A 12,749-nucleotide genomic window follows, 5' to 3' on the forward strand; every position below is an offset into this window, starting at 1 on the left:
TTTCTTGCGGTGCACTTGACAAGGACGCAAGTGAGTGATGCAGTTGACACAAATGCAACTGAGAGCATCTCCAGTCGCGTCCCCCAAACCGTCCCCCAAAGGGATTTGGGGCGCGCCGGACAAAAAAAGCGTTCCAGCCGCGTCCCCCAAAGCCCTTTTTTGTCCGGCGCGCCCCCATTCGGTGTCCGGCGCCCCGAGCCCGTCCCCGTCCCACAGGGGACGCACCGGGGACGCCGGACACAACGAAAGCGAGGCGGGGAGTGGCGGGGCCGACCCGTCAGCGGCACAATTAATTTAAACCTAACCGTCGCCTACCTCGCGACGGAAGTTGTTGGCGCGCAGCGACGGTGCAGTTCCCGCAGAGGGCGCAGCGACGCGTCCCGTCGCGCCTAGCTCTGCGTGCCGGCGTTAATGAGCGCCACCGCTCCTCCGCCTCCCTCCGGCCTATAAAAGGGGCGCCTCTCATCGTCCCTCTCACACACAAACCCTAGCGCCTCTCTCCCAAACCCTAGCCGCCACCATCTCTCAACAAGACTCGACGCTATGTCTGGTAGAGGCGGACCTCGCGGCCGCGGCCGTGGTCGTGGTCGTGGTCGTGGCCGCGGCGTAGCTGAACGCTCGCCGTCGCCTTCCACGCCGCCGCCTTCATCATCGTCGGAGATGGACGTGGAGCCGGACGTCCTGTTCGAGTTCGTCCACGTCCTCAAGGGCGACCCGCGCGGCATCCGGAGGCTGCCGGACTCCTTCGCCGAGTACGTCGGCGGCGTACGCCCGCGCACGATGCATCTGCGGGAGCATTCGTGCGGCTACTGCCGGTGGATCGTCAAGGCGATCTACGACGCGCGCGGCAAGATGTACCTCAACATCGGCTGGGAGAAGTTCGCGCGCCACCACAGCCTCCAAGCCGGCTTCATCCTCGTGTTCTCCTACTTCGGCAACAGGGACATGAAAGTCAAGGTCTTCGACGAGAGGCGCTGCCTCCGGGACTACCACGTCGACAGGGACGACGACAGCACCGACGAGGAGGACGACTGAATGAGTGTTGTTTCTTCGCAGCGAATACGTGCACGGAGGTTTCTGCCTGTTCGCCTCATCGGTAGAACCAACAAGAGCACCATCCTCCCGCTGGATTTTCCAGTTTAGGTGACTGGGTGTGCCCTCGAGTGTTCTTTCTTAGCAGCGAACACACGAAACCTTCGATGCACGGCCTAGTTAGGTTTAGTTTCTTTGCAATATTTTATATTTGTGTCCACCATGGTTCAAACTATGTATTAGTTTGTGGAAAACCATGTTTCAAACTGTGTTTTCGTGTAAACCACGTTCCAAATTATGTATTAGTTTGTGGAAATTGAAATAAAAATGCCAGAAAAATTATTTTAAATGTTTGGGGGCGGCGTTTGGGGGACGCGGCTGGAGAGCGACGTCCCCCAAACGCGGCACGAACGAAACACGTCCCCCAAACGCTCGATCCGGCGCGGTTTGGGGGACGGTTTGGGGGACGCGGCTGGAGATGCTCTGAGAGTGGTGCGGTTGAAAATATGTTTCAACTGCATTGCCCAGTGCTAACCAACTAACAAATTAGTAAACGTTTACCAAAGACGCTTGCATTTTACGATTAAAAGACCAAAATACTATTCCCTCGTAGCACTAGTACATTGTACCATAGGAGTTGTTCTTGAACTTGTACTAAGATTAGACCTTGCAGCATCTACAAAAGCATATGTAGGATAACTGGTGGGTCGAAAGCCTCGAAGGATAGAAAATAAATAAATTTGACTCTTCAACTAAAGACTCTTAACTTCATATTTGGTAGCCGTTAAAGAAATATATACTGGTGTCTTACTGTTGCTGCAATCATCTAACACATCCGAAACCCTAGCCCAAATCAGTGAGGGACGAGAAGACCCTGAAGCCAAAAATAAGCGAGTCTGACCTTCATGAGCTCTGCTTTAGCCAACCATGTCTGGGAGAGGCTTGCCGTAGCCCCACCTGACCAATTTCAGGAAATTCATCCCTATTAGGACTTTAGGAGTATCCTGTCAGAAAAGATTAGCACCTCTGTTCCTTAGTTCATTTACTTATTTTTTTGGTTATTTGCCCATCCTTAGCAATAAACTGGGTGCCAGTGCCAATAAATGCAGCAAATACAATATTGATCAGCTCAGCAGAGTAATTCCTAATAATAGCATTTTTTTCACCCACAAGTAGCCACAGCTTAACTACACATCAACACATGTAAACAACATCAAATCAAGCGAAATTTTAGTTTTCTAAAGATCCAAGTTTGAAAGGTTATAAAAGACTTCTCCGCAGCAGCAAAAGTAACAACAAGACAAGCCACACTGAATCATATTACATATTTGATGCCAAACTACAAATAGTGGAAACTTTCTTTTAGAACACATAATTATGCTTAGTCCCTTGGGAAGGACTATATGATCTTCAACAGATTTAATCCGACTCTGTAGCATCGTTCATTCTAGTGATCCGACTTTACACATCTACGCCAATGCAGACAACCTAGTCTTTCTTTGCTTTGCCTGCATGCAGAAAACAGACTGCTTAGGCGGCTCGACCAACATGCATAAAGCATATGAAACAAACTATAAAGAGTTAACTGACCCGTACCTAGAAATTTAGAATTCAGCTTAAGATTATAAAAAAAAAAGGAAAAGCACAAGCATGCACAAATGTGCAGTGGTATAGATACTTGTGAGCTGTTTTCTTCCTGTCAACTCCCAAGCACCCATACCATTCGTTCTCCTCTAGACATAATAAATTTCTTGCTTATCTTAAATTATACCCACAGGTGAAAACAGAACTGTAAAAATGGAACTAAGCACGGTTCATGTCTGCTGCTATCATTACTGTTGTGATACAAACTTCTCACATTTAATCCAATGGAAATAACTGTGATAGATTCTACATGAAGGCTAATTCAAAACAAATTATATTTATAGTTTATTTCAAACACTAAAATTAATACTAGTAGAAGTTGCATCTTGAAGTCCTGAAATGGGGAAAGGAATAATATGGAACTGTAATGGGAGAGGGCCACTCAAATTTGAATTTAACACTAGACAAATAGATATAATATTGCATTATGAACATGGTGGTCTGAGCGTCTGAACTTATAGCAACCGAACTTTCATATGTTTCACATTAGATTTCTCATCGTAGAAAGCAAGGCTATAAGTTAAACTTATTCATAAAGCAAAGAAATCTTAAATCTGCTGTGGAACGCATAAGGAAATTCTGGGAGCGAAATCTGAAGTGAAATTGACAAAACCATAGGTTAAAAAGAAAATTACAATAGAAAGTTGGTCCCTAAAATTAATATACTTTACCTTCATATATAACCTCTGCACGACTTGAAGCTCTTGTGTACTTCAATAGCTTGTTCACTGCAGCCCCATTAGACATTGAGCATTTCTCACCATGACTAACAGATAAAGTGCGAAGAAGCCTTGCATTGGAGAGAACAAGCTCTATAAAAGTCAATTCATTTGAAAGCCAATGGGTACCAGTTATCTGCACAAACTGAAGGTTGGCACACATGTCATCAGTCCACTGTGCGTTTTGAAACTCTCCGTTTGCCTCATACTTCTGATCCGCACCATCATCGATCTTCATGCACATAAGTAAGAAATTATTCAGTGGAAGTAGTAATGATGGTCTTCATAAAATGTAAATTCAAATTAAATGCGGCGTCGGCGTCAGCATTCAACATTACCACTATCTTGAGTCTTTCAAGGTTCGGAGAACTCCTCAATAAGCAAAAGGTTGACAAAATGGAGGAAAGTTCACAGAATTGTGTATACAATTTTAAACTCTTCAATTTTCCAAAAGTGCATGGAAGTGTCTCTAGTATATTAGCCCCATTTGACTGAAAAGACAAAAAGAAATAATGTGAGAGGTTTGAAACTTAATACAAATCAAGAATATTTGAGCAAATAATTGCATTCTTTATTAATGCAAGCAAAGCCATTATATTCATGCAAGAACTACAGGAGTTTAGGGTGTTACAATTTAGAATGGCACTCTCAAGACCTTAGGAAAAAAAAAGGTTAGTTTAGATTTACAACCTAGTTGCAACTCATGTGCAACTCATAGATCAGAATCACGAAGCAAATTCAATCGGTTCGGAAGACCCCTGAGATTTATTTAATTCGCAGTCGACTTAAAATTAGCAAAACTGTAAAAATATTTCAAAAAAGATAATACTGTAGTAATAAGCTCTGTGAACAGACTTGAAAAATCAGTAACAGTAGCAACCCGCAATGGCTAAGATGTATACGTGCATCCATATTAAATATGTTTGTGTAACAAAGAATTGCAACATGATAAACAACAAAATATTTATAGGAAATCACTGCAGGATTTATAAAATATATGCAGCTCTGTGACTACGAAATCATTAGAAATTTATTTTCGAGTGCAAATTTTTGTATCATTAAGTTGGTGGCTTGGAGCCCAACACCAATTTGGATTATGACTGTCCCTAGCAGATCAAATACTTGACAATAACCACGCCATCTTAAAGCATTGGGCACCAGGGATATCTAGGAAGGTAAGGTACAACAAATATAACAAAGAACATATATATCTTAGTATCTAAGAAACTTCAGTTATATCTACGATCCTAAACAGAGAGGCTAGATTGAGAGCATTAGCGTGTACCGGCGTACGGCGAGTATATATCTTAAGCTTGGTAATATTTGCAAATCTGGTGAGGAATTTGGCAAAGTCTCGGTCCCCGAATAAATCATAGATCTGAATTTCGGCAGAACGCAGGGACGGAAGCTCCCCAGGGTTCCAGCCTAAATCATCAGGTGTTCTAATGGATAAGAACCGGAGATTGGGCGCCTGAATGGCCCACTCTTTGAAGTCGCCTGCAATCTCCAGATCCCAGAGTGTCAGTTGCTCGAGCGACGGCGATGTGGCAATGATTTCCTCCAGTTGGTACCCCCCGTCCTCCTGAAACCGGACGTTCATGAGAGCAAGGTTCTTCAGCTTGGGGAAACCCTGGAAGCCCGCGGGTAGGAACGGGATGTTGCAGCCGCATAGACGGAGCATGGTGAGGCTGCCGCGGGAGAAGACGGCGGAGGGGAGGTCGATGAAGCTGTCGACGGAGATGAGGTTGAAGGCCTCGAGGCCCCGGCGGTAGAGCGCGATGATCCAGTCGGTGACGCGGCCCGCGTAGAGGTTCTGGAGGTCATGGTCGAGGTAGGCGTCGAAGCGCCGGATTCGGCCGGGGTAGCGAAGAAGGATGCCGTCGACGGCACGCAGGCACTTATTGCCGTCGTCGAGGAAGAGGAGGTCGATGGATGGGAGGGCCTCCCATCGGCGTCGCCAGGCTCGGGAAAGCGCCGACGTGCGGACGGCGTCGCGGAGGCCGGCGCGGGCGAGTATGTCGTCGAGAACGCCTGTTGGCAGGGAGATTAGGGCGTCCGCTACAGCGATCTCGCTCGACCGGCGCTTGTTGTAAGCGCGGCGCGCCGGCGACATTTTCCCGTGACCTGTGGCGGCGCCGCACGGGGGTATTGCAGGAGCAGCGCGGCTCGAGGGTTTCGGGCGAGCGGCGCCTTTTTTTCTTATGCTAAATTTCAGATGCTGTAGCTTACGTCTCAGTCACCGCTTCATCGTTAAATTGTGTTTCTACTTGAAGATTCATGTTTGTTGTTGTTTAGTATGTATATTTTTTTGACGTGTTATTTGTATTTTGTTTAGGCCCACGTCAAAATACATTGATGTAATTCGATTGAGACATAAGTTAAGCAAAGACTTAGACACACCCTTTTTTTAGGGAAGGGAGAGATCACCGCTTTTGATGGTTTCCAAACGTTTTTCGTACGATCCCTGTCCGATGAGGGAACCAGCAGCCCGCTGTATAATTTTGTATTGAACTCTTCTTTGCGTACAAGTGTACGACGGTTTTGCATCGAGCTTGTTTTACTCGGGGCAATGGAGGACCCTGCATTTCTTTGCCTACATAGAATCCAATCCCATGGCCAATCGAAACCGCCAAGCGCAAAACCCGTCGTGAGGTTGTGAACTCATGGTTCTCTGCGACCCCAAGCTCTTCTTGATCTCGGCGTCATCATCTTCTTTTTCTTCACTGTAATGGTTATTGCGCATCAGTTACCTTCTAGCATGAACTTGGGAAGAAGAAGAGAAGGCCTGAAAGGTCGTCGAGGGAGGAAGAACGAATCATGGCAGAGTATTATAAGACCCCTCTAGAAATGCGTTGTTGAGCCTCCGCGTCGCTCCGCTCTAGGGTGAGTTGGGCGGCGGCGAAAACCCTAGCCTAGGCTACTCCCTCCTCGTCCCCTTCTCCCTCGCCACCGCGAGAGGAGCCTGTCGACCGTGGTGGCAAGGATCTCGCTGCTCCCACTCGTCGGGATGACCTCTGGTACGAGGCGGCGGGTGGTGAGGGCGATGTCGTCGACGGCACGAGCGCTCACCAGTGCTATGGGCCATCCTACATGGCCGTGTGGGTGGCGAGGGGGCGGAGGCTGCTGGTCACAGCATGGAGGTATCATCATCGACCTCCGGCCTAGATCTGAAGACGGTGGCCCTCCTTTGCTATGGTCTTGCCCCGACATTTCTCGCCGGTGCTAGAGCCTTGGGGTGGTGGGGCCGAGGGCTCTGACCGGGGGAACCCTTGACCGGTGGTGGCGGTCAAGATGACGATGCAACACGCCATTACCCTTCTCGAAGGCGACGTTGAGGCCCCATCCCCTGCCCTTCTTCCGGGTGAAAACCCAAATCCCTCGGATTGGGCGGCGGTGGCGTGATGGTGACGTTTCCTCCTTGGAGGCGTCCCTTTGGAATAGGGTGGTGGTGAAGGAGCAATGCGACGAGGGGTTTCTGGTGGTGGCATTTGTATTGAGGCGATGTGGCACCGTGTTTGGTCGGTTTCCTTGGCGTGTTGTGCTCTATGTCCAAGGGTGGCCCGTGTCCATCGGTGATGCATGTGTCCATCCGATCCTGGGCGATAGGGGATAGGCATCCCCTCTTCGGCGGCAAGGCCGTGCTAGCTGACGTGAGGCTGAGGCATGTGTCCTTTCCTTTCATGGCGGCTTAATTTGCTGACATTATTCATGTTGTGTCTTCTTTCACCGATCTTAGACTAAAACTTGCCTCTTGGTACACAGACTCATGGATGTCCAATTAACGGGACACAATGACGTGTTCGTTTGGAAGCTATCTCGGTTGTGTATACACTAAAATCTCTTTATTTAGATCATATGAATGGGCATACTACTTATCTCCAAAAATATATTTGGAAAATTAAGGACCCTATGAAAAATAGGATTTGATGTGGTCCTTCATCAAAAAGTGGTTCTACCTAAAGATAATCTTGCAAAAGAAATTGGCAGTGATGAAATGTTGTTTGGTAATCAAGATGAAGAAAAACTATATAACATTTATTTTTTGATTGCCCACTTGCTAAATTTGTTTGGCATGTTGTTCATATAACATTAAGATATAATACCCCAGCTAATATCATGATTTTTTTGAAAATTGGGCGCTTGTGTTTATTATAGGATCTATGGAACACACACACTCAATGATCTCATATTTAACAGATCCAAACAAATTTTCTTTTTACAGGTTATCCCGCTGGTTTCGCACTGGATTCGTATGTGGCTATATCTCCAGCCAGAGGGGCTGCATCAAGCCATGGTTCTGGGTGCAACAGATTGGAAACGGTAGCACTAAAATTATGCAACCTGTGTGGATGATATCACTATATTACTTTTCCATTTTCAAGTGGTTTCATGTTTGAACTCTTTGTGATCCATAAATTATAAACGCTGAAGCTGTTAATAATAAAATGAGGTCTTAGTCATCAGTCAATGTAGAGGCTGGGACATGCTCTCATTCTGAAAAAAAAAACCCAACCCATCCGGCTGCTTCTACAATTCTCATCTCCTTGGTACTTCTATCAATCAAATAATAAACATATTATAGCTTCCACTTTCAGAAATTACAACCACGTTGCACAATGCAAAATTGAAAATGAATCAAACACGGAACATTAGAATCTTAAAAAGAAAAGACAAATTTTGCTTACCCCGTGCTTTTGACACTTGTAGAAGACCCACCGGTCGTGCTGGAGCATGACTGCCACCAGGAGACCATAGACGGGACAAGCGATGATTGGGATGACGAGGCCATGGCGGTGCTAGGCAGAAAGGGAAGATCTTGTGGTCAACATGATGAAAGCGGAACAACTCCGGTGGCAGCAGACCAACTCTGGCGGGATGCGGAAGGGACGGGCTGAACGGCTAGGGTTTGTGATGCTAGAGGAGGAAAGGGAAATTTCCTCAAGGAGTGAAAGAGATCATAGATTTCCCGTTTTGTAACTAACCCCCTCCTGTAGGTGTGCATGTTTCACTTAGCGCAGCGTGGCCTGACAAGCGGGTCCAGATAATGCCACATCAGTGTACCGTCGATGAGACAATGCTCCACACTTAACTACCGCAAGTTTACATTCCTAAGGTGGGTATCTATATCAAAATCGCGTGTTAAATTGAGGTACTTTTGATGAATTTGATTCTTTTTCCCGAAAGGCCAAGTCTAAAATCGTTATAAAAGACTTATCCACGGCAGCTAAAGTACCAACAAGACAAGCTAACGCACTGACTCATAAGTCATATCACAGATTTTGTGCCGAACTACCAAATAGTAGCAAGATCTTTTCAGAATAGTACACTGAGTTCCTTGCGAAAAGACATTTTCCATATGCGGTGTATCGAATCTTCAGAAGATTTTCATCGGACACACGAGAGAGTAGTGTGTCATTCCAGTGATGCAACTTTACATATCTACGGCAGTGCAGACAACCTAGTATTTCTCCGCTTTACCTGCACATGGAGTCGGGATTAAGCATGGTTAATGTCTTTATCCAAATGAACATAATAGAGATAGATTCTTCGTCGAGACTACTTCAAAAAAAGGTTTGATTATCAGCACCTTGTTTCTTTGTTGTTGTTGTTGCCTTGTTGGCATTATTAATTTAAAAATTGGCCGATGACCTTTTATCTAAAAATAAAAGTAAAAGTTGCAAAGTGCTGGAATGGGGAAACGAATAATGTGGAACTGCAATGGGAGAGGAACCCACAATTTGAAATTTAGCCGCACAAAAATAAATGATATCTTGCATCATGTAGTCTGAGTATCTGAAAACATAGCAGCCCAAGTTTTCAACGCTTCATATTAGGCTTTCCGATTGTAGCAAACATGTCAATATAAGTAAACTTACGAGAAAACAATAAAATCTCATGTGAACCTCACCAGGAAACTCTCAAAAATAAATATGAACTGAAATTGACAAAGCCATACGTTCAGAAAATACAATAGAAACTTGTTACCTAAAATTAAGATGATCTACCTTCATATAGAACCTTTGCATGACTTGAAGCTCTTGGGTAGTTTAGTAGCTTGTTCACTACACCTTCATTAGACGTTGAGCATTTCTCACCATGGCTTACAGATAATGTGCGAAGAAGCCTTGTCTTAGAAAGAATAAGCTCTATAAAACACAATTCATTTGAAAACCAATGAATACCAGTTATCTGCACAAACTGAAGTTTCGCACACATGCAATCAGTCCATTGTGCATTTTGAAACTCTCCATTTGCCTCATATTTCTGCCCCACACCATCATCGATCTTCATGCATAACATAAGTAAGAAGTCATTCATTGGAAATAGTCACTATATGGTCTTCAAATAATGTACATACAAGTTATATGGTACGTCAGCATTCAACATTACCATTATTTTGAGTCTTTCAAGGTTTGGAGCATTCCTCAACAAACAGAAGGTTGACATAATGGAGGAAAGTTCAGAGAATTGTGTGTAGAGTTTTAAGCTCTTTAAGTTGCCAAAAGTGCATGGAAGTGTCTCTAGTATATTAGCCCCATTTAACTGAAAAAGATAAAAGACATAATGTGAGAAGTTTGAAACTTGAGGCAAATTTAGGACAGTTGAGCAAATATTTGCATTCTTTACTCATGCGAGCAAAGCCATTATATTCGCGGAAAAACTATAGGAGTTTTATGATGTTAAAGTTTACAAAAGGCACTCAAGTCTCAGGACTCTAGAAACAAAAAAGTTTAGTTAAACTACTTTCTAAAAAAGCAAGGTATTATATTAGTTCGGTGCACAGAGTTATAATATCGGTAACAACAATCAACAATTACTAAAAATGCATCTGTAAATCCATATACTCCCTCCGTTCCTTTCTATAGTACCTATTGATTTTTCACATTTGTTTTGAAATATAAGAGTAGAGGCTCTGTTTGTTTGCGTTTTAGTCCTCCCACCGATCAGGTGAGGTCCAACAATTGTGGAAACCAATCTGTTCGTTCCAGAAAATCTGGAAACCCACGTACACTTCTTTCTCTCTCACGTATCGTGATGATCAGATCTCCTCTGTCGTTGCTTCTTTCTCTCTCACGTCGGTTAAGAAAACATGGCGGAGCAGAAGAAAGACTAGTGGGAGCGAGGAAGTAGATCACGCGTCGGTTAAGGAAACAGCAAAATTTCCTCACGGAACGGCCGCGTCCTTTCTCGCGAGGGAGCAGGGAACAAATCACGTGAGATCTGTGTCCAGTTTCCTTTTTTCTCTCAAATAGAGCTGGGGGTGGGGGTTGTGTCAATAAATTAGCGGCGCTAATTTCCGTGCTAAAAAACAATAGGCACTATAGAAAGAAACGGAGGGAGTATTAAATATGAATACAAAAGGATTTTTGGGAAACCAATATATGCTGGATTATTGAATATATGCAGCTCTATGACTACATGACTGGGAAGTAACTCTGAAGTTAAATTGGAAAATCTCATTTATAGTTGGGGGCTTGGAGCTCAACACCAACCACTTTGGATCCTGATTGTCCCTAGCAGGTCAAATACTTCAGCAACCACGCGTCATTTCAATTGGGCATCAAGGGAACATGCTGGAAAGGTAATGCACAACAGATAAGAAAAACGTACTGTACAACATATCTATGATGTTTATCTGTAAGCAAATTCGAATATATCTCTGATGATTCTAAAGAAAACGAGCATAATTATCTATATTAAGATATGGTAAGTTAAGAGCATTGGCGTGTACCGGCGAATGACGAGTGCATAACACGAGCTTGGTAACACTCGCAAATCCGGCGAGGAATTTGGCGAAGTCTCGGTCCGGTAAATAATCCCGGATATCAATATCGGCAGAGTGCAGCGACGGGAGGTCCCCAATGTTCCAGCCTAGATCCCCAGCTGATCGAATGTTCAGGTCCCGGAGACTGGGCGCCTGAATCACCCACTCGGTGAAGTCGCCCGCAATTTCCACGTCCCAAAGCAGCAGCTTCTCGAGCGACGGCGAGGTCGCGATGATCTCCTCCAGCTGGTGGTACGCGCCGTTCTGCTGAAACCGGACGTTGATGAGAGCGAGGCTCCTCAGCTCCGGGAAACCCTCGAAGACGGCGGGCAGGAGCGGGAGCGCGCAGCCGTAGAGACGGAGGACGGTGAGCCGGCCGCAGGAGAAGACGGCGGAGGGGAGGGCGATGAGGCCGTCGACGGAGATGAGGTTGAAGACCTCGACGCCCCGGCGGGAGAGGACGATGAGCCAGTCGTCGAGGCGGCCCGCGTGGAGCTGGTCGAGGTAGGCGTAGAAGCGGCGGACCCGGCCGGGGCAGCGGAGGAGGACGCTGTCGACGGCCCTCAGCCCCTTGGACGCGCCCTTTCCGCCCTTGGGGCGGGGGAAGTCGAGGTCGAGGGACGGGAGGGCCTCCCATCGGCGTCGCCAGGCGCGGGAGAGCGCCGACGTGCGAACGGCGTCGCGGAGGCCGACGCGGGCGAGGATGTCGTCGAGGACCCCCGTCGGCAGGGAGATCAGGGCGTCCGCCTCCGCCACAGCGACCTCAGTCAGCCGACGAGGCGGCGCCGACATTTCTCCGTGACCTGCGTGGCGCTGTTCGATGGTTTTGAGGAAGGCCGATTTGGTGGCTTCGGCTCCTTTCGGCACAAAACCCCAAATGCTGATGCGAGTGGGTCAGGCAGTCCGCCCATTCACTTGACAAAAGAACTAAAATAACAACAAAAGAAAAAAAAAGTCTAATACTATTGCTTTTCAAGGCAAGGTAATAAAATGCGTGGCATACTAAAAGTATACTCCTCCCTCCATTGCAATGAATAAATCACGCTCTTTTTTCATGTTTTTTCTAATAAAAATACTCTCTGTATATAATAATTATTCGTATAAAATTAGCTGGATTTCTGGTACTACCTTGATGGTGTTAGAGCATCTCCAACAGACGCCCAAAAAAGCTTAGGCGCACTAAAAACGACTTCTTTTTGGATACAGAAGTGGAAATCGGTGCTCCAGCTGGCGCGGCAAAAAATAGCACGCGGTAAAAAAAAGTTCAAGTGTGCATCGCGAGTGGCATATTTGGCGCGTTCGTTCCAACGCGCGGCAAAACGACTCGTTGTGGGCGAAACGCAACCGCCAACCTGTTCCTCTCCCGCGCGCTTGCTTTTCCCCTTTCCCGCGCCGGCGCAGGCGATGGACGGCCGCACTACCTCTCCCCAACCCAATCCCGCCGACATAGATGGACTAGCCCCGTTGCGATAGTGGCGCGCAAGATCTTCGTCGCGCCCCGGCCGAACGTGGCGGCTGGAATTGTTGCGCATGAGCCAACAACGGGGGCTAGAAAATCTGGCCCAAAGCGCCTGGCATCTGCTTCGCCG

The 12,749-nt window shown here is 46.4% G+C and overlaps 2 protein-coding genes across 2 annotated transcripts; both read right to left on the bottom strand.

Annotated features, from left to right (window-relative positions):
- Positions 1 to 302: 302 nt before the first annotated feature.
- LOC124656947 (F-box/FBD/LRR-repeat protein At1g13570-like) lies at positions 303 to 5,508 on the bottom strand (the record flags this gene model as incomplete). The annotated part of the gene is made up of 4 exons (XM_047195594.1): positions 4,681 to 5,508; positions 3,734 to 3,886; positions 3,343 to 3,627; positions 303 to 311 (listed from the first exon to the last, which is right to left on the bottom strand). Coding segments are annotated over exons 1-4 (1,275 nt in total), but the record flags the coding sequence as incomplete, so codon positions are not given.
- Positions 5,509 to 9,386: 3,878 nt separating this feature from the next.
- LOC124656949 (F-box/FBD/LRR-repeat protein At1g13570-like) lies at positions 9,387 to 11,952 on the bottom strand. Its single transcript, XM_047195595.1, has 3 exons — positions 11,128 to 11,952; positions 9,786 to 9,938; positions 9,387 to 9,680 (listed from the first exon to the last, which is right to left on the bottom strand). Exons 1-3 carry the CDS (start codon positions 11,950 to 11,952, stop codon positions 9,387 to 9,389), a joined length of 1,272 nt encoding a protein of 423 aa, XP_047051551.1.
- Between the last annotated feature and the right edge of the window lie 797 nt (positions 11,953 to 12,749).

This window comes from Lolium rigidum, chromosome 5 (assembly GCF_022539505.1).
Source record: "Lolium rigidum isolate FL_2022 chromosome 5, APGP_CSIRO_Lrig_0.1, whole genome shotgun sequence".
NCBI lineage: Eukaryota > Viridiplantae > Streptophyta > Magnoliopsida > Poales > Poaceae > Lolium > Lolium rigidum.